The 21,974-nt window shown below is 40.1% G+C and overlaps 1 protein-coding gene across 4 annotated transcripts in view; it reads left to right on the top strand.

Moving 5' to 3' along the window:
• Window positions 1-21,974, top strand: part of VWA5A (von Willebrand factor A domain containing 5A) — a 37,118-nt gene that overhangs the window by 7,033 nt on the left and 8,111 nt on the right. For 2 of the 4 annotated variants that reach the window (XM_019433498.2, XM_019433497.2), the window contains exons 8-15: window positions 1,401-1,570; window positions 1,823-1,911; window positions 2,116-2,260; window positions 2,722-2,801; window positions 9,865-9,979; window positions 10,669-10,833; window positions 11,112-11,212; window positions 11,483-11,736. In XM_019433498.2, the coding sequence (XP_019289043.2) occupies window positions 1,401-1,570; window positions 1,823-1,911; window positions 2,116-2,260; window positions 2,722-2,801; window positions 9,865-9,979; window positions 10,669-10,833; window positions 11,112-11,212; window positions 11,483-11,736 (1,119 nt within the window). Of the gene's footprint in view, window positions 1-1,400; window positions 1,571-1,822; window positions 1,912-2,115; window positions 2,261-2,721; window positions 2,802-9,864; window positions 9,980-10,668; window positions 10,834-11,111; window positions 11,213-11,482; window positions 11,737-14,508; window positions 14,650-14,735; window positions 14,834-21,974 lie in introns of all 4 variants that reach the window. The other 2 variants (XR_002075972.2, XM_019433495.2) reach the window with 2 other exon arrangements.

Raw genomic sequence — 21,974 nt, 5'->3', positions numbered from 1 at the left:
CTCGATTCAGTTCCTTAAAGGTGTATCACTGAACCCTTAACATAATCTGGAGTCAGGTATTATTACTTGGATTGTTCAGATGAAGAAACTGAGGCCAGCAAGCAGAAGAGCTAGGGCTTGCAATGTCTTATTTAAAAATGCAGAAGCAGAGACTCATAAAGGTGAAAATAATTTGAGCCAAGCCAAAGGAATTATAGCAGAAATACCTAGATAGTGCATACTGTATATCTGGCACTGTTCTAAACACATTAAACATACGCACCTGTTTCATTGTCATGGCAGATTGTCTGATTTACCAGTCCAGTGCCAATCCCACTACAATAAGTTGCCTCTTTAAATAGAATGGAATTTACCTTACCCATTAAAAAAAAAAAAAAAAGCTACCCTTCCATTCTGTATGCAGCGATTTGGATTTTTTAGAAGTTATTCTTGAACTAGCATTCAAGCAAATATTTGATGAGCTGCGCCCATTTCATTTGGAAGCCAGTTTGGTCATTGGGGTATCCCAAGGGTAAGAGATTAAAACGAGCCACATCCTGTAGTCGTATTGAATCCCAAGGCTACTGAGTATTTAAACCTATAAATCCTGGAATCACTTTATAACAGCAAGATACGGGAATTTAATTCTTTGTCCTCTTATATTCTCTGAACTGTAAAACTGGAGTGGATCTAATCACCCAGCCATTCTCATTTCATCTCTGTCTCAATACTAACATTTCAATTCTTGCCTCAGTGTTCACTTGTTCCTCAAAATAAAACCAAAGCTGTGACAGCCTGGTAACATGGGTCAGACTCCCATGGTTTCCTTCACAGTGTTGCTTGGATGATGCTGTTAGAGTCTAACACACATCCCACTTCCGGAGAGTATCATTAAATGTTTCATCCCCAAAGCAGAGGACTTTCCTTGGTGTGTATGACACTTTCAGCTCTTGTAAACTGCCAACATAGGAGTTGCCCGTGAGCCTTCATTATTTCAAAAGTGTAATTAAAGACCTAAACAAGGACCCACATAATTTCCTATTGATTTGATCTGAAGAGAAGGTGTCCCTGCCAATAAATTAGCTCGATTCTTCTGGCAAATTCCAGAACATTTTAACTTCAGGCATTTCACTCAATTACCTCCCTGCTAGGAAACTAGCATCCAATTATATATTTTAATTATTGGTTGTACCTGTGACCTCTACCTTCTTTTTTTCTTCCATATCTTTTCTGCTTCTCTATCTTTTATATGTTTATAACTCACCCCAAACCCTCTGCCAGGATATACAGTATGAAGAGCAAATAGCATTTTAGATTTGGATTTTCTCAGCTCCCTATGTAACTGACTACACCGATTCTTGGGGTCTTCGGTATTCTTGGGTTCCTTTTCATGTTCTGGTGTCCTTATCTTTTCAAATTAGATGGTTTGATGAAAGATCCATCTGCGATGGTGTGTTTCTACCCAAATATCCCAGAAGTTGAGCCATCAGCTATCTGTGGAGAATTCGTCTTCCTCATGGACTGCTCAGGGAGTATGCAGTGCCCCATAAGTAAACAGGATAAATCACAGTTGCGCATAGAGGCAGCCAAGGTAAAGCTAGTTACTTTCTTTTTCTGGTCACGGGCACAAAGGAGGATGAATCGCAAGAGTTAAATTGGGGTCCATCTGGAACTTTCCCCTTCTGAGCTACATCTAACATGACCACTCTGAGAATAGCCTTGGGATATAAGGGCCTGGAGTCATGAAATGTGGGAAGGCCCACCCCTGTAAGAATTACACTGGGAGGGTCTGTGTGTCTGGGAGGAGCCTGTCTCACTGTCTCCTTGTACTCTCTTCCTTCAGGAAACACTGATTTTGCTGCTGAAGAGTTTGCCTGTAAACTGTTATTTCAATATCTATGCATTTGGATCTTCCTTCGAGGCATTCTTTCCGTAAGTTTCTAGAAAGCCTACAGAGAGTCCAAAAGGAAACTTCAAAGACAGAAGTAGATTGTTAGAGGGGTTCCTTGCACAGTTGACTTTGGCGTCGGGTGTTTCAGGTGAGGTTGTTTATAGTGGGGGTATGTCAGTTCAGGGACTTGATACTGGGTGGTGTTGAGCAGCTATCGTATCACTGGGCGTGTTTGTTTTTCTCAGGAATAGTGTGAAATACACTCAGGATACCATGGAAGAGGCACTGAGGAGAGTTAAACTTATGCGGGCGGACCTAGGGGGCACGGAAATCTTGACACCACTCCAGGTCATTTACAGAGAACCTTCCATCCCGGGCCACCCCCTACAGGTAGGAACAACTGCAACAGAGCCAGGAGAAGGCAACAGAGAGTATGAAATCTCTGTTCAAGAATCCATCCCCCTGAGCTTGGTTGTAGGTTTGTTAAAATAGGACATAAAATTCAGAGTCTTCTATCATGCAGTGAAGAGAATAAGACAAGAGACAAGAAGCGTTTAATAGAATTCCTTTCCTTAGCTCCGTGCTGTGGGCGGTGGGTGGTGGAAGTTATTTTGTGGAGTCCCACAAAAGTTTTAGATGAGATGAGAAGGGGAGGTGATGAAAATCCCAGGTCCCGAACAAGCCGTGTGAGAATATGGTGCAAGTGACCATGGAACGTTAGGGACCTCACACCCGTCTGAAGGGGCTGTAGTCTCTGGAATGAAACAGTTGATTTTTCCCAAGGGCAAATTCTGGCGTCTTAAAAAATCATCTTCACAGAGATTTGACGAATGTCTTCTTTCTATCTACAGCTTTTTGTCTTCACAGATGGAGAAGTTACTGACACGTTCAGTATAATTAAAGAAGTTCGGAACCACAGACTGAGGCACAGGTAGGAAGAGAATGTGAGTTCTGGGTGACTGACCCGGGTAGTGGCACATGTGGTTTACTGCCAATTGCTACCAGGGTTGACATTCCTTTCAGAGGAGAGAGTGATTCAAGAATTTTAGTTTTACTAGCTAACAAGCTTTTTCTATATCATTTTCCCCTCTCTAGTAAAAGATAAAAGTCATTTTCTAAATAATGTCTAAACCATATGGAAACAAAAATTGAATAGTAAGACAGTTTAAAAAATTTTTTTAATGTTTTATTCATATTTGAGAGAGAAAGAGACAGAGAGGGAGTGGGGAAGGGGCAGAGAGATGGAGACAGAATCTGAAGCAGGCTCCAGGCTCTGAGCTGTTAGCACAGAGCCCGATGTAGGGCTCGAACTCACGAGCAGTGAGATCATGACCTGAGCCGAAGTTGGACACTTAACCAACTGAGCCACCCAGGTGCCCCAAGACAGTTTTTTTTTTTTTTTAAACTATAACCATTTTTATCAAAGTAAAACATACACAAAACTACACAAATCCTAAGTATACAGCTGGGTGAATCACAGAGTTGATCACTACCAACTTTTACCTCTCCAAAGGAAATAGCTTTCCTGACCTGTAACACCATGGATTATTTTTGCTTGTTTTCAAGTAAAAATAAGTGGGTTATACAATATGTTTTTGTTTCTGTGTATTTTACTTCTTGCCCTCAGTAGTATGTTGATATTCGCACCTATTTTGCATGGAGCCGTGGTTAATTTTCATTGGTGTGTAGTATTCCATAGATTAATAGATAGTTATATGTGTATGTATGTATATATATATATATATATAGAGAGAGAGAGAGAGAGAGAGAGAGAGTTAGATCTGTAGTTCACATGGATTTTGTATGTGTGTGTTGTGTGAAGTAGGGGCCAATTTTCATTATCTTCTCATGTTGATATCATATTGACCCTGTACCATTTATTGAAAAGTTCTCACTGATGTACAGTGTCATTTTTGTCACAGATAAGCATCTACACATGTAGTAATTGTTCTTGGATCCTTTGTTCCATCCCATTAGTCTATTTATCTAGACATGTGCCAGTACTATACCAGATAAATTTACGTAGCTCTCTGATAAATATTGATTTCCAATAGAGTAAGTCTTCAACTTTGTTTTTTTTTTTTTTCAAGATTGTCTCAGCTGTTCATGACTCTTTATATTTGTATTTTAGAATTCATTTGTCAGTTTTTACCAAAAAAAGGAGACAGTTGAGATACTGATTAGAATTACATTGACTTTAGGGGTGCCTGGCTGGCTCAGTCAGTAGAGCATGTGACTCTTGATCTCGGGGCTATGAGTTCAAGCCCCATCTTGGGCATAGAGATTACTTAAAAAAAGGAGAGAGAATTGCATTGATTTTATAGATCAGTTTTGGGACAGGTTAGTGTTTGTTATATTGAGTAGTCTAATCTATTTAGATGGTGTGTCCATCCATTTATTTAGGTCTTTCTTGATTCTTCTGAATGTGTGTTTCCAATATTTTATTTAAAAATTGAAACCTGTAGAGAAGTTGGAGGAATAGAACAATAGACACTCATATACCCTTCTACCAGAGGTCCGTGTTTTAGCACATTTGCCTCACCTATTTTTTGTCTGAAATATTTGAGAGCAAACCACAGATACTGTAATTCTTCACATGCAAATAATAACACACCTTATCTTCTAAGAACAGGGACATCCTGATGTATAACCACAATGAAACTATTAAACTCAGGATATCTAATGTTGAGATGATACTATCTAAATTCAGGCCATATTTTGCCACGCTTTCTAATACTGTCCTTTACAGATTTTTCTTTGTTTGTCTTTGCTTTTGTTCCCAGAGGAAATCTAAGACCAAACATCTTATTTCATTGCTATGTTTCCTTAATCTTCTTTACTCCGGGAGAGATCCTCAGCCTTTCATTGTTTTTCATGACACTGATATTTTTAAAGAGGGCTATCTAGTTATTTTTGTAGAGACTCAATTTATGTTTGTGTTTGATTACTTAAATTCACGCTTAGGTTAATATTAAATATTTTGGGAAGAAATATTCCAAAAGTAACATTGAGTCTGCTGATAGGTTTGACCACTTCGTTAAAAAGTGGTATCTGACAGAAAACTTGGAAATTTTGTTAAACATCTTGTTCTCAACAGATGTTTACTCTGTAGATCCAGCATTCATTGATGATTATTACCCAAACGTTATTATTGTCAGTGGTTACAAATGGTGATTTTTAAGTCCTGTCAACTTTTCCAGATTAGTTGGCATCTTACTGTAAAGAAGCGTTTCTTGGGGTGCCTGGGTGGCTCAATCGGTTGAGCATCTGACTTCAGCTCAGGTCATGATCTTGCGGTTCATGAGTTTGAGCCCCACAGCAGACTCACTGCTCTCAGTGCAGAGGCTGCTTCGGATCCTCTGTTGCCCTCTCTCTGCCCCTCCCCTTCTTGTGCTCTCTCAAAAATAAATAAACATTAAAAAAAAAAAGATTTTCCTTCCCCCTCCCTCCCTCCCTTCCTTTTGTTGTGCGAATATATACTTTGGGATTCTTCCAAAATTTTGGATTGTTTTTCAATTTTTTAAGGTTCATTATTTTCAGTTTTCATTTAGATTTTCAAAAATTCCAGTTTTGGCCAGTGGGAGCTGCGTTTCACTTATTCCTATGTCTTTTTCATGTGTCTCTTTGGTGTTTGAATATTTCCTTTCTTTCTTATAAAAGAGTACAGACTCATCTACACTTTTCCATCCCTATCGCCAGTTATTTCTACAAGAAGCCTAGTTTCTTTCAGTGAAAATGACAAATAGAGGTCAATATTTGAGTATCAGGCATAACTCTGTTATGGGGCTGTTCTTGATTGTAGCCATTTTTGGCAGACAGAACTAGCAACTATTAAAAGAATTTGTTTTAACTGATACCCCTACTTCCAAGGTAATAACATAACATTCTTTCTCTTTTTTCTTCTATTCCATATTTGTGCCTTTTTTCCTCTATGGTAACAAACCTGGTTTCCCATAAAATTAGTAAATGTACTCATTTCCTTAATCCAACAATACATACAAAATCTCTCTGTAATGTTTTATAATTCTCTGTGTAGAGGTCTTCATGCGTTTGTTATTAGATTTTTCCCTAAGTGTTTGATACTCTTTTGATTTTTAAATGTTTATTTATTTATTTTGAGGGGAGGGGAGGGGCAGAGAGAGAGAAGGGGAGAGAGAATCCCAAGCAGGCCCCACACGGCCAGCAAAGATCCAGACATGGGCCTTGATCCCACAATCTGTGGGATCATGACCTAAGCCGAAATCCAGAGTTGAACACTTAACTGACTGAACCACCCAGGTGCCCTAGATACTATTTTAAATAGTATTTTTAAAATCATTTTATTTACTGGGCATTTATTTCTAAATAGAAATTGATTATAATAGCTTTTAAAATTTACATGGACCTTTTATTCAGTGACTTTGCCTTATTTAAATATGAATTCTAATAGTATATTTGCAGATTCTTATAGATTTTATTTTTCTTCCCTTCCCTGTTGCCATGGAAAAAAACTTTAGTATAAACCTGAATAGATGTGGTCATAGCTGGCATTCTTTCCTTGTTTTGGACTTCAGAGGGAACATGTTCAACACTGCATCAATAAGTATGATTGTTGGCTATAGGCTTTTTTGTAGATATCCTTTATCAGATTAGGGAAATTTTATTTGTTTTGAGAGTTATTTTTTCTTTCTTTTTTTTCTAACAAAAACCATGAATGATTGTTGAATTACATCAAATGCATTTTATGTATCTGTTGAGATGAGTGTATGATTTTATCCTTTTTTCTTTTCATGTGTGAATTATAATGACTAGTGTTAGACCAACCTTGCCTTTCTGAAATAAACCCAAATTAGTTGTGATCTATTAACATTTTTTTTTTTTATGTATTTTTGGATTCAGTTGGTTGGTAACTTCAGGATTTTTTTTCAACTTTAAGATTTTTACATATATTTTCATGAGAAACGTCAACATATATTTTCTTATACTATTCTTGTCAGGTTTTGATGTCATTGTTATTCTGGCATCAGAAAATGAGCTATTGTCTATTTTTCTATTATCTGAAAGATTTTCTTTTTGAAATGTTTTTAAAAAACAATTTTTTAAGTTTATTTATTTGCTTTGGCAGAGAGAGAGGGAGAGAGAAGGAGAATCCCAAGCAGGCGCCATACTGTCAGTGCAAAGCCCAATGCGGGGCTCAAACCCATGAACCATGAGATCATGACTGACCTAAAATCAAGAGTCAGATGCTTAACCCACTGTACCACCCAGGCACCGCTCTTTATTAAATGTTTACGAGAAGTTGTCAGGAGGCCTTTTTTGTGGGAAATTTTTTAAATATCTTTTTTTTGAAATGCACTATTCCTACTTTTATACATTTTTGCTTTTTATGGGAATTTGTATATTTTATCTGAATTTTAAATGTCTTTGGATAAAATTCTCTTATGCTATATTGCCTTATGCTGTTGTTAAATTTTGTAGAATCTGTGATATATTACCTTTTCATTCCTGATGTCGGGTATTGTGTCTTCTTTGTTTTTTTTCCTCGCCCTAAATGTTTGTCAATTTTAATAATCCTTTCAGAGCACTTTTGAGGTGTTTTTTTTTTTTTTAACCCTCTCTATTGTATGGTAGTTTTTTCTATCAATAATGTCACTCCAATCTTTATTATTTTCATTTCCCTTTAAATTCTTTGGGTTTATTGGCCGTTCTTTTTCTAACATCTGGGGATGGATGCCTAGGCAGTTGAGTTTTAGACTTTTCTTTTCTAATGCATGCGTTTAGATGTATACATTTAAACATATCTATCTGAATCCTAAATTGGGATCTGTCATTTTCTTTTCTTTTTTTTTTTTTTAAATTTTTTTTTAACGTTTATTTATTTTTGAGACAGAGAGAGACAGAGCATGAACGGGGAGGGTCAGAGAGAGGGAGACACAGAATCTGAAACAGGCTCCAGGCTCTGAGCTGTCAGCACAGAGCCCGACGCGGGGCTCGAACTCACGGACCGCGAGATCATGACCTGAGCCGAAGTCGGCCGCTTAACCGACTGAGCCACCCAGGTGCCCCAAGGGATCTGTCATTTTCCATTGGCATCCATGTAAGAGTAGTATCATTGCAATTTTTTAAAGCCTAGATTATTCAGAAGTATCATGTGTAATTCCCCAATATTTGGGGATTTTCTATTCCTTTGTTAGGTGTCAGATATTCTATATGAAAAGTTCTAGAACTCCTCTGAGCCTCTAGATGATGTTCTCTTCCCTCTGCGAGGATTGACTCTTTCCTTCTGACAGGTTGGGAGACTAGAAGCAGAGCATCCTAGTCCAATTAGAGCCAAATGAGCTTCAGACATTTGACGGCTGGTTCCTTTCAGAGTCATCTCTACCTCTGGGGAGTAGTTCTGCAGGGTTGTGTTTAAAAAAAAAGCCCTGAGGTGTCTGTAAGGGCAACTTCTCTTTGGAAAGTCCAAGTCTGAAACCGCTTAGTTCTTCAGTCTTTTGAGCCATCTATTTTGTACTTGGCACTATCTTCAAGGGTAACAGGTAACCAGATACCAGTCCCACCTCTCTTGGCCTCTCTCCTCTCCCAGGTCATGGCCCATACATTCCTATTGTCTTTGAAGCCATTTGATGTTTTCAAAAAGATGGTTAAGAATATTGTATACAGCTTTTCCAGTTCTCTACTGGCTGAAACAACTTTGGCTTTGCTGCGAGCAGTACTGTCCTATGGTGTTCTCCTTTAGGTCCATATCATATATTTAAGTTCCATTTCACCTGCTTGCTAGCTGTTTGGATAAATCAGCTAAACTCCCTATCTCAGTTTCCTCATTTGAAAATAAAGACAATAGCAGTATTTTTCTTATGGGTTTGCTGTGAGGGTTAAAAGGGTATACCTAAGTAAAGCATTAGGAACTGTGCTTCACATACAACATGTGCTAAATTGTTGCCATTATTGTAATTACTATCCTTATTATTGTCACCCATAGGAAGCACTTAAGTAAGTCCTAGGCATGTTGTTAGCCATCCATAACTATTGTTTAGCTTTAGTTTTACACATACAACACTTAAACATGCACATAAAAGCCCTTCATAAGCCATAAGGAATGTAGGCTACTGTTGCAATGCTAAATTGGAAATTTAAAGATGATAATATCAAGATGCTGGCAGGCTGTGGTCTCTAGGGGCATTGTCACAGGTCGGTCACTCTAATTAGAAGTCTGGTTCTTAGCCCTACAAGTTCAGAATGTTATGATGTCACTAGAATTGGGGTTGATGACTCACACTAACCCAGTTCAAAACAGACTGATGCATAAGCCAAAATTTCAGTGCATTAATTTACAATGAGACGTCTCCTTGTCATGCCTTCTAAAAATGCTTATATTAGTGTTGCCACTAATAGGCAGTTTAGTTGGGAAGCCAAATTGTAAGTAAAAAGCTATTTAGTGCACATGGATTATGGCAGGGAGAGAACTCTCCAGCTAGAAGAGCAGGAGGTACCCTTTCCCACCCTAGGACTGGTCTTTCCAGGGCAGATATGGCTCTAGTACAATGTTAGCAAGGCGCTGATGATAGTGTCTCTTTGATCTTACCTCTCCCACTTTCTCCCACCGTTCTTTGGATTTATTATTAAAATAATTGATGAGGATATGGTCCGAAGATTTTTTTTTTTCTGCTTCTAGAATCAGCGTAATATATATTGTTTTGCCAGGGGGATCTTATGGTCACATAGACCAGTGATCAAATGTCATCTCTCCCATTTGGTATGTGTGTGATCTTGGGCATATTTCTTCAATTTGTTGGCCCTCAGTTTCTTATCTGCAAAATGAAGCATAAGTCTGCCTCTTAGGCATCTTGTGATGATTAAATTGCATCATTAATTTAAGGCATTTGGTCTCCTGATTTGGGTCAAGGAACTAGACCAGCTATTTATCTCTTTATGTATTTTTGACTATTATGTGTTAATTTATAATTTCCCTCTGTAGTGTCTGTCTCTAACCTCTCATCCTTGTACAATTGCAGATGTTTCTCCTTTGGGATTGGAGAAGGAGCCTCCACCAGCCTCATAAAAGGCATTGCCCGGGTAGGAGGTGGCACTTCAGAATTTATCACAGGCAAGGACAGGATGCAGGCCAAGGTGAGGACAGGCCTTGTGTTCAGAGGGCCTTGTGATCCAGAGGGAGTGTGGAGCGGGGGTCGGGGCGAGACACTGCCGCAAGGGCAGAGGCGACATCTTGACGCCAGAATTCATTTTCTTATATCCGTAACGCCTTGGGCTATAATACATAGTGGGGCTCCTTTTGACCTGATGTAAATGGGGCCTACTGCAGTTTCTGGAGAAATGGCATCTGGTCCTAGTAGTTGGAAGCCCAGAGACAAGATGCCAGAGGAGTTCAGGGCTTTGTGTTTAAGACCAGAAAGAAACTAAGGATTGTGACCGTCATGGTCCGGATTCTAGATGTGTGCTCAAGGAACACTTTGGTGCTCTATCCTATCCTCCATGCAAATGAGACGAAGAGAACAAGGGCGAAATGTAGTATGTCTGGTAGATTGGCAGAGGCAGTCAATTCATATTCCCATTTGATCAGTGCACACAAGGGAAGGCATCTTCTTCCTCTGCTTATGTTTGTAAGTTCCTCTTTCCGGGGTGCTGCCATCCTTTACTTTATCCTCCCTTACCCCTACCGCCTCCTAGGACAATATTACGGAATAGGCATAACATATACAGTGTTGCATAGCACCTGGTGCATAATAAGTATTCAGCTGATAGTAGTTATTATTGCCGTTATTATTTTTTTGCTTAGTCTGTTCTCTGTCTTCCACCAGGCACTTAGGGCCCTGAAACATGCTCTACAGCCCGCAGTAGAGGACGTTTCTGTGAACTGGGATTTGCCTCGTGGTCTGTCTGCTAAAACGCTTTCACCAGAACAGACTGTCCTCTATAAGGGTCAGAGGTTAATTGTCTATGCCCAGTTGACTGGGACCATGCCGGTGAGTTCCAATTCTTGTTTGTTCCTCTAGTCAGGGTAGTTACGGCCCCGACCTCTGCTCTAGACAATTTTCTTAAAACTGGTGGAGTCTCATCAAATGATCACACTTGTCGGGTGGAGCCCACCTACCCCCTTCTCCATGATTTCAGTTTCTGATTCCCTGAGCTACCTGGGTCCTAGTCAGAAATTTTAATGTGTTGGGTTGGGAGTGGCCCCAGTTGTGACCTTTCTCTTGGTGACCTCTCCCTTCCGTCACATCTACTCTTCTCTACTTTGCAGCCAGAAGAGGAAACAGGAGAAGTTTGCCTCAACTACACACTCCAGGGCAAGAGTTGTGAGAATAAGGTGACATTTTCCCTACAACCCAAGCTTGATGACAAGTGAGAATCCAGTTTTCCTTCACTGTTTTATTTTGTTTTGTTTTGTTTTTGGGTGGGGGAGGGTCTCTGCCATCCTTGAGGGTTGACTTCTCTCTCTTAATTTGGGCCTCAGTTGTGTCCCTACAAACACTTCTCCTTTCCGACCCATTCAAGTTTTCTCTTTCCCTTTATCTGGCTTTTTCGTCCCTTTGCCAAGGCTAACTTTTGAGGGCCCTGAGGAACTGGTATGTGTGTGCTCTTCCCTAAGTCACAGGGGTTCTTTTCTTCTAGCTTCACTATTCACCGCCTTGCTGCCAAGGCCTTTCTCCAGAGCATGGACATAGGCTTCGGGGAGACTCCAGCAAAAACTAAAAAAGATGTGCTGAAAGTCAGCATTGACTGTGGAGTCATAAGCTCCCACACAGCTTTCATTGCCATCAACAAGGATGTCAACAAGCCAGTTCAGGGGCCCCTGGTTTGTAGGGACATTCCAAGGCCGGTTCTGCTGGGTGCTGCTGCGCAGATGCCACAATGCAAAAGAGTTGGTGAGTGGGTTTTACCCCATTTGAACTCATGTGACACAAGGGGCCCTAGATACGTAAACACGTCATTTGAAGTAAAAGCTTGTGAACTTGAATTTTTTTTCCTTGCCTCTCCACATCTAGGATTTCTGGCTGCTGTGGTCCCTTTCTAGGGGACTAGAAAATATCCCACCGGCAAGGAGATTTTAAATAATCCAAGGGGGAAAAAAAACAAGAAAAATGAAAACAGAAAGAACACATACACATTGAGTATTCACACAGTCTAAATCTGAGGCTGATGTAGCCTATGGAGAATTCGATGGGTAATGATTATACAGGTGGCTGATGGTAGTGATTTGGTAGTGTTAGGGAATGGGTGTCTCAAGCGTCAGTCAGGTGGGCTTGAGTACAGATATTAGGGGCTTGAGGGTTAGGGTTAGGTAGAGAAATTCCCTGGGCAGGATTCTGTGGCCAGAGGGGAATGTGTGATGTTGGTTGTGGAGGCAGGCTTCAAGTTGCCCCCAGATTTTTGTTTTAGTGGTACCATTTATTTAAATAGAGTAACTAAAAAAACAGGAGCCAGTATAGAGGGTGGTATGTTGAATTGTTTTTGAGTACTTTGAACTTGAGATCCCTATGGCATATTCATATGAAGATGTCCAGTAGAAAGATAGATAGATGGTTCTGCCATTCAGAGGAAAGCTCAGGGATGAAGATACACATTTGGCAATATTTAACATGTAAGTAATAACTAAAGTCATGAGAAGAGATGAGATTATCAGAAGGCATGTACAGAGTGAGACGAAAGGGGGACGAAATGGAAACACGGAAGAAAACCCAGTATCTAGGGATGGGTAGTAAGAGGATTCCCCACACCAGAATGAAAAGGAATGAAGTAGGATGAGAAGAAGTGAGTGCACATCCAAAACAAATGAAATATGATTTTAAAAAGTGGAATTATCAAAGTGTAAGATACTGCAGACAAGTCAAAGTAGAAACTGAAGGGGGACTATTGGGTTACTATCAGAGAAGTTCTTGCTGCTGTAATCAAGGGCGATTTCGTTGGCTTCGGTCAGGAAAGAATCCATATTACAGGACGTTAAAGAGTAAAGAGAGGTAGGAAATGAATGTATAGACACTTTTGATAAACATGAAGCTGGAAAGGGAATGGAATAGAGAGTGGTGTCTACAGAAGTTGTAGAGTCGAGGTGGAATTTTGTGTGTTATTATCTCTTTAAAGTTTCAGAATGGGGGAGATTTGAGGATGCTGTAATGCCCAAGTCAGAGTGTCAGCAGGGAGGGCTGACACTTTTGAGGCGGGGGGAATGGGGTAGCTAACTGAGACGGGTGTCTGAGGAAGTGGGAGACGATGACTTCTAGAGCAGCAGTGAAATCCAGGAAGGACAAGTATTAGGACACTCGCCCACTGTTGCCAGGAAGGAGAGGAAAGGTGGTGGAATTTGATTCCAGTTCACAAACTGAGAGGCAAGTGCTTAGAGTTTCCGTCTGATAGGTTTTCTATAGTTTTAGTGAAAGAGACCGCAAGACTAGCTACTGAGTCTGAGACAAAAAGAGGTAGAAGAGAGAGTTTGAGGAAAGGGTTTCAAGTAGCTCTGTGGACAATTAGTGCAATTCCCAGGGAAAAATAAAGCCTTTGCCCAGGAGTGTTGAGGGTCCAGTTTAGTTTTGATTCTTTGCCTTTTTTAGTGGCACCAAACTAGCAGAGAGGAGCACAGTCCATGTGATTCATTTTGGCAGGACTCAGCAGCTTTGGTGTAAGAACAAAAGCAGCAGAGTGTTGATGTACTTTCAGGGTTGGGGTATTACCAGATGGGTGTCATGAAAAGGAAATCAGGGACATGGCGTTGAAGAGAGTGGTTAGGTGTTGGACCTGGAACCGAAGCTAAATAGGAGAGAGACTGAAGATAAAAGGAAGGGGACTATAGGGAAAGAGCAGAGGAGACACAGATTTAGAGGTCCAGATGAAGTCAAAGACCAGGCAAAATAGAGATCTCTGAGTTAGAAGGCTCCAAAGATTGGATACTGTATTTGAAAAGTGGGATTTTTTTTTTCAATTTGCTTTTTTTTTTTTTGTACAGGTGGAACAATTCTGCCGGATAACAAGATTCTGGCTTGGGAGGGAGTGGCTGAGGTTGAAGCCATTTGATTTGAGAAAGTTAAGACGCTTTGAATGAGGCTGCTGGATAGGTTATCTACAAGGGTACTGAAATCTCAAGATGATGGCAGGCTGTGCAATGAAGTGGGAGTCTAGAAACTAGCATTCAGATGCTTTTGTGAATAATGGGAAGTGACAGAGAAGGTTGGAGGTTGACAGCAGGAAGAGTATGAGGAAGGTAATCCAGGTGAGGGTGGAGGAGTAATGAGCTGGAAGCCACCTTTGTGACTAACGAGGTGGCCAGTCCCACCTCCCCAACCTGGGTACTTAGACTATGGTACCTCAGGAGAGCGCCATGTGAGAGGGACAGAGAGAGAACAGTTCTGGGAAGAAGAAGATTAGTTTTAAGTTAAGATAAGTAGTTGGAAGAAGCCTCCTGTAATGAAATGAAAGATGCAGGAAAGATCATTGTCGGGTATCGAGTGTTCAGAGGACACAGCAGGAAGGGCTCAGGAGGTAAGGGTATGTGCAGGAGGTGGGCTCACAGGAGAAGGAAAAAAGATGGTGGCTGAGGCAGACATGCATAGGAGGACATGTGTCCCACTTTCTCAGTGCCCTTTGCCTATATAGCAGAGAGCAGACGGTGCCTCAGTCTCAATGTCTATACTGGTGGTTTTCAGCTCGTTTAAAGGCCTCGTCCTCCTACCCGCCTAGTGCATCTCGGCCCACACGGACCAATCAGTACTTGAGCATGTCATGTCAGCTGAATGTTTACAAAAGCCTCCATAAGCCCATGGTTAACGAGGGCCTGTGCTCTCCAGGTGAGCATGTTTCCAGGGACTTTTCCTCACCCATGTTTGTCTATCACATGTATAAGACTAGACACACTCAGCGCTCTGGGTCATAGATCAGAGAAGAAATGCATGTTTCTCAAAGAGACTTCTCCTGAGATGGAAAGAGCTCATTGTCCCACCAATAGGACCAACTTGGAGACTCACCCTACAGGTGAGATGGGACTCATTGCTCTGCTCTGATCTATGGGGACCAAAGAACTAATCTTCAACGCTTCTGCTTCCCTGGCTTTCTCTAGCCGGGAGGTAATCTGTTTGAAAAGTGGCAGGCAGAGGATGAGATTTGTCCCGTCCCTATCCTTGCTAGGGTCAGCCCACCTTCACTACTCTGCAATACAGGACCCTGAAACTACCCAGCAGAGTGTGGGTTAAGGCCTCGCTGAACGCACCCCCTTTGCCATCTCAGCTCATCCAGCTTGCCTGCAGAACTCTCCCACCCTCCCGCTGCAGAACTCTGCTGCCACTCTGTTTGGGTCCCCGCTGTACTGGTCAGTCTTTTGCAAGTTGGATTTGAGAGTAGATCTTCCTGATGCTGGCCACTCACTTTCTTTCTGTCACCAAAGGGTGTTCCTCGGAACACCAGCTGTGTTCCAAGCAGCCGGACTTCTCACGTACAGGACAAACTGAGTCAAAGTACATTTTGCCACTAAGACGTGTCTTTTCTACTAAAATAGGCTTAAAGGCAACTTCTTTCTAGTCTCTGATTCTTGTAGCAAGAATTTGTGGTATACAGTTGTTTAATTGTTGAAACATCTTCATTGCCATTTACCCTCTACTTATTCATTCCCTTTAGGCTGCTAGTTAAAGAGAGGACTTTATGGTCTCAGGTGGAGTAAGATCCCTGTCCTCCCAACTGCTGTGGGGTTGTAGGCAAATTAAATTCACTTCCCAGAGCCTTAGTTCCTTTAGCTGCACAACTACTGACCTCACAGGGTTGTCATGAGAAAATTCTTTTATTTATTTGTTTGTTTGTTTATTTATTTATTTACATCCAAGTTAGTTAGCAGATAGTGCAACAATGATTTCAAGAGTAGACTCCTTAATGCCCCTTACCCATTTAGCCCATTCCCCTCCCACAACCCCTCTAAGCAACCCTCAGTTTGTTCTCCATATGTTCTCTGTATGTCTCTTATGTTTTGTCCCCCTCCGTTTTTATATTATTTTTGTTTCCCTTCACGTATGTTCATCTGTTTTGTATCTTAAATCTCTCATATGAGTGGAGTCATATGATATCTGTCTTTATCTGACTAATTTCGCTTCGCATAATACCCTCCAGTTCCATCCAGGTATTTGCAAATGGCATGATTTCATTCTTTTTGATTGCCAAGTAATACTCCATTGTATATATACACCACATCTTCTTTATCCATTCAACCATCAATGGGCATTTGGGCTCTTTCTGTACTTTGGCTATTGTCGATAGCGCTGCTATAAACATTGGGATGCATGTGCTCCTTCGAAATAACACACCTGTGTCCCTTGGATAAATACCTAGTAGTTCAATTTCTGGGTTGTAGGGTAGTTCTATTTTTAATTTTTTGAGGAACCTCCATACTGTTTTCCAGAGTGGCTGCATCAGTTTGCATTCCCACCAGCAGCGCAAAAGAGATCCTCTTTCTCTGCATCCTCGCCAACATCAATTGTTGCCTGAGTTGTCAATATTAGCCATTCTGACAGGTGTGAGGTGGTAGGTATCTCATTGTGGTTTTGGTTTGTATTTCCCTGAGGATGAGTGATGTGGAGCATTTTTTCATGTGTCGGTTGGCCATCTGGATGTCTTCTTTGGAGAAGTGTCTATTCATGTCTTTTGCCCATTTCTTCACTGGCTTTTGATAAGTTCTTTATAGATTTTGGATACTAACCCTTTATCTGATATGTCGTTTGCAAATATCTACTCCCATTCCATCGGTTGCCTTTTAGTTTTGCGGATTGTTTCCTTCACTGTGCAGAAACTTTTTATTTTGATGAGGTCCCAATAGTTCACTTCTGCTTTGGTTTCCCTTGCCTCCAGAGACATGTTGAGTAAGAAGTTGCTGCAGCTGAGATCAAAGAGGTTTTTGCTTGCTTTCTGCTCTAGGATTTTGATAGATTCCTGTCTTACACTTAGGTCTTTCATCCATTTTGAGTTTATTTTTGTGTACGGTATAAGAAAGTGGTCCAGGTTCATTTTTCTGCATGTTGCTGTCCAGTTTTCCCAGCACCACTTGCTGAAGAGACTGTCTTTTTTTTTTTTCAATATATGAAATTTATTGTCAGATTGGTTTCCATAAAACACCCAGTGCTCATCCCAAAAGGTGCCCTCCTCAATACCCATCACCCACCCTCCCCTCCCTCCCACCCCCATCAACCCTCAGTTTGTTCTCAGTTTTTAAGAGTCTCTTATGCTTTGGCTCTCTCCCACTCTAACCTCTTCCCCCCCCCCCCATGGGTTTCTGTTAAGTTTCTCAGGATCCACATAAGAGTGAAAACATACGGTATCTGGGGTGCCTGGGTGGCTCAGTCGGTTAAGCGGCCAACTTGGCTCAGGTCATGATCTCGCGGTCCGTGAGTTCGAGCCCCGCGTCGGGCTCTGTGCTGACAGCTCAGAGCCTGGAGCCTGTTTCAGATTCTGTGTCTTCCCTCTCTCTGACCCTCCCCCGTTCATGCTCTGTCTCTCTCTGTCTCAAAAATAAATAAACGTTAAAAAAAAATTAAAAAACAAAAAGAAAACATATGGTATCTGTCTTTCTCTGTATGGCTTATTTCACTTAGCATCACACTCTCCAGTTCCATCCACGTTGCTACAAAGGGCCATATTTCATGCTTTCTCATTGCCACATAGTACTCCATTGTGTATATAAACCACAATTTCTTTATCCATTCATCAGTTGATGGACATTTAGGCTCTTTCCATAATTTGGCTATTGTTGAAAGTGCTGCTATAAACATTGGGGTACAAGTGTCCCTATGCATCAGTACTCCTGTATCCCTTGGGTAAATTCCTAGCAGTGCTATTGCTGGGTCATAGGGTAGTTCTATTTTTAATTTTTTGAAGAACCTCCACACTGTTTTCCAGAGCTGCTGTACCAATTTGCATTCCCACCAACAGTGCAAGAGGGTTCCCGTTTCTCCATATCCTCTCCAGCATCTGTAGTCTCCTGATTTGTTCATTTTGGCCACTCTTGCTAGCGTGAGGTGATATCTGATTGTGGTTTTGATTTGTATTTCCCTGATGAGGAGCGACATTGAGCATCTTTTCATGTGCCTGTTGGCCATCCGGATGTGGACTGTCTTTATTCCATTGGATATCCTTTCCTGCCTTGTCAAAGATTAGTTGGCCATACATTTGTGGTTCCCTTTCTGGATTCTCTATTCTGTTCCATTGATCTGAGTTTCTGTTTTGGGGCTGGTACCATACTGTCTTTATGGTTACAGCTTTGTAATATAGCTTGAAGTCTTGGATTATGATGCCTCCAGCTTTGGTTTTCTTTTTCAAGATTGCTTTGGCTATTTGGGGTCTTTTCTGGTTCCATTCAAATTTTAGGATTGTTTGTTCTCGCTCTGTGAAGAATGCTGGTGTTATTTTGATAGGTAATGCATTGAATATGTAGACTGCTTTGGATAGTATTGACATTTTAACAATATTTGTTCTTCCTATTCAGGAGCATGGAATATTTTTTCCATTATTTTGTGTCTTCACTTTCTTTCATAAGCTTTCTGTAGGTTTTGGTGTATAGATTTTTCACCTCTTTGGTTAGATTTATTCCGAGGTATTTTATGGTTTTTGATGCAATTGTAAATGGGATTGGTTCCTTGATTTTCTGTTGCTTCATTGGTGTATAGGAATGCGACCGATTTCTGTGCATTGATTTTATACCCAGTGACTGCTGAATTCATGGATCGGTTCTAGCAGTTTTTTGGTGGAATCTTTTGGGTTTTCCATATAGAGTATCATGTCATCTGCGAAGAGTGAAGGTTTGACTTCCTCTTGGCTGATTTGGATGCCTTTAATCCTTTGTATTGTGTGATTGCTGGGGCTAAGACTTCCAATAGTATGTTGAATAACAGTGGTGAGAGTGGACATCCCTGTCTTGTTCCTGACCTTAGGGGGAAAGCTCTAAGTTTTTCCCCATTGACAATGATATTAGCAGTGGTTCTTTCATATGTGGTTTTAATGATCTTGAGGTAGGATCCTTCTATCCCTACTTTTTTGAGGGTTTTTATCAAGAAAGGATGCTGTATTTTGTCAGATGCTTTCTCTGCATCTATTGAGAGGATCATGTGGTTTCTGTCCTTTCTTTGATTGATGTGATGTATCACATTGATTGTTTTGTGAATATTGAACCAGCCCTGCATCACAGGTATAAATCCAGCTTGGTCGTGGTGAATAATTCTTTTAATGTATTGTTGGATCCAGTTGGCTAGTATCTTGTTGAGGATTTTTGCATCCATGTTCATCAGGGAAATTAGTCTGTAGTTCTCCTTTTTAGGGAGGTCTTTGGTTTTAGAATCAAGGTAATGCTGGCTTCATAGAAAGAGTGGAAGTTTTCCTTCCATTTCTATTTTTTGGAACAGCTTCAAGAGAATAGGTGTTAACTCTTCCTTAAATGTTTGGTAGAATTCCCCTGGAAAGCCATCCGGCCCTGGACTCTTGTTTTTGGGAGATTTTTGATTACTGATTTGATTTCTTTACTGGTTATGGGTCTGTTCAAATTTTCTATTTCTTCCTGTTTCAGTTTTGGTAGTTTATATGTCTCCAGGAATTTGTTCATTTCTTCATATTGCCCATCTTATTGGCTTATAATTGCTCATAATATTCTCTTATTATTTTTGTATTTCTGCTGTGTTGGTTGTAATCTCTCCTCTTTCATTCTTGATTTATTTGGGTCCTTTCCTTTTTATTTTTGATCAAACTGGCTAGGGGTTTATCAATTTTGTTAATCCTTTCAAAAAACCAGCTTATGGTTTCATTGATCTGTTCTACAGTTTTCTTTTTTTGTTTGTTTGTTTTTTGGTTTTTTTTTTGGTTTTGATAGCATTGGTTTCTGCTACAATCTTCATTATTTCCTGTCTTCTGCTGGTTTTGGGTTTTATTTGGTGTTCTTTTTCCAGCTCTTTAAGGTGTAAGGTTAGGTTATATATCTGAGACCATCTTCCTACTTCAGGAAGACCTGAAGTATTGCTATATACTTCCCTCCTATGACTGCCTTTGCTGTGTCCCAGAGGTTTGGGGCTGTGGTGTTATCATTTTCATTGGCTTCCATGTACTTTTTAATTTATTCTTTAACTTCTTGGTTAGCCCATTCATGTTTTAGTTGGATGGTCTTTAGTCTCCAAGTAGCTGTTATCTTTCCATATTTTTTTTCTTGTGGTTGATTTCGAGTTTCATAGCATTGTGGTCTGAAAATATGCACAGTGTGATCTTGATCTTTGTTGAAATTGTTGAGGGCTGATTTGTGTCCCCGTATGTGATCTATTCTGGAGAATGTTCCATGTGCACTGGAGAAGAATGTGTATTCCGCTTCTTTAGGATAAAATGTTCTTAATGTATCTGTTAAGTCCATCTGGTCCAGTGTCATTCAAAGCCATTGTTTCCTTGTTGATCTTCTGTTTAGATGATCTGTCCATTGTTGTAAGTGGGGTGTTGAAGTCCCCTACTATGGTATTATTATCAAAGAGTTTCTTTATGTTTGTGTTAATTGATTTATATATTTGGGTGCCTCATGTTTGGAGTATACATGTTTACAATTGGTAGATATTCTTGGTGGATGGACCCCTTACTTATGATATAATGCCCTTCTTCATCTCTTGTTACAGTCTTTATTTTAAAATCTAGATTGTCTGATATAAGTATGGCTACTCTGGCTTTCTTTTGGTGACCATTAGCATGATAGATGGTTCTCCATACCTTTACTTTCTATCAGAAGGTGTCTTTAGGTCTAAAATGGGTCTCTTGTAAACAGCATATAGATGGATATAGTTTTCTTATCCATTCTGTTACCCTATGTCTTTTGATTGCAGCATTTAGTCCACTGATATTTAGAGTGAGTACTGAAAGGTATGAATTTATTGCCTTATGTTGCCTGTAGAGTTGGAATTTCTGGTGGTGTTCCCTGGTCCTTTCTAGTCTTTGTCACTTTTGGTCTTTTTTTTTTTTTTGGTTGTTTATTTATTTGTTTTCATCTTTTCTCCCCTCAGAGAGTCCCCCTTAAAATTTCTTGCAGGGCTGGTTTAGTGGTCACAAACTAATTTTTGTTTGTCTTGGAAACTATTTCTGCTTCTGTTTTTGAATGGCAGCCTTTCTGGATAAATAATTCTTTGCTGCATATTTTTCTGATTCAGCACATTGAATATATCCTGCCACTCCTTTCTGACCTGCCAAGTTTCTTGTGGATAGGTCTGTTGCGAACCTGCTGTGTCTTCCCTTGTACGTTAAAGACTTTTTTTCCCCTTGCTGCTTTCATGATTCTTTCCTTGCCTAAGTATTTTGTGAATTTGACAATGATATGTCTTGTTGAGGGTTGGTTTTTGTTGAATCTAACGGGAGTCCTCTGTGCTTCCTGGATTTTGATGTCTGTGTGCTTCCCAAGGTTAGGAAAGTTTTCTGCTGTGATTTGCTCACATAAACCTTCTACCCCCTTTTTCTCTTTCTTTATCTTCTGGGACTCCTATGATTCTGATGTTACTCCTTTTTAATGAGTCACTGAGTTCTCTAATTCTTAAATCGTGGTCTTTTGCCTTAGTCTCCGTCTTTCTGCTTCATTGTTCTCCATAAGTTTGTCCTCTATATCGCCGATTCACTGTTCTGCTTTATCTACTCTTCCATTCTTGCTGCCGTGGCAACCATTCGAGATTGCAGCTCAGTTATAGCATTTTTTATTTCATCCCGACTAGCTTTTACTTCTTTTATCTCCACAGAAAGGGATTCTAATCTATTTTCAACCCCAGCTAATATTATTATTGTGATTCTAAATTCTTGTCTAGACATCTTGCTTGTATCTGTGTTGATTAAACCCATGGCTGTCATTTCTTCCTGTTGTTCCTTTTGAGGTGAATTACTTCGTTTTGTCATTTTGAAGGAAGAAAAGGAATTAATAAACTAAAAAAAAAGTACAATTAAAAACAACACAAAGAAATCAAATAAAGGATGCTAGAAATTAGGTGTGTTTTGGTCTGGTTGTTGAAGGAGCTTGATAAATTAGAGAAAAAAGGGAAATATAAGAAAAAAAAGAAAAAAGGAAAATGTTTGAAAATTTGAGAAAATGAATACAATAAAATAGAATAAAACGAGACGATGGAAGTAATAATTTTAAGAA

This window comes from Panthera pardus, unplaced genomic scaffold (assembly GCF_024362965.1).
Source record: "Panthera pardus isolate Hobbes unplaced genomic scaffold, ASM2436296v1 HiC_scaffold_12, whole genome shotgun sequence".
In the NCBI taxonomy this organism is placed as follows: Eukaryota; Metazoa; Chordata; class Mammalia; order Carnivora; family Felidae; genus Panthera; species Panthera pardus.
The sequence above is the reverse complement of the archived record's forward strand: the minus strand, read 5'-3'. Positions and strand labels throughout refer to the sequence as shown.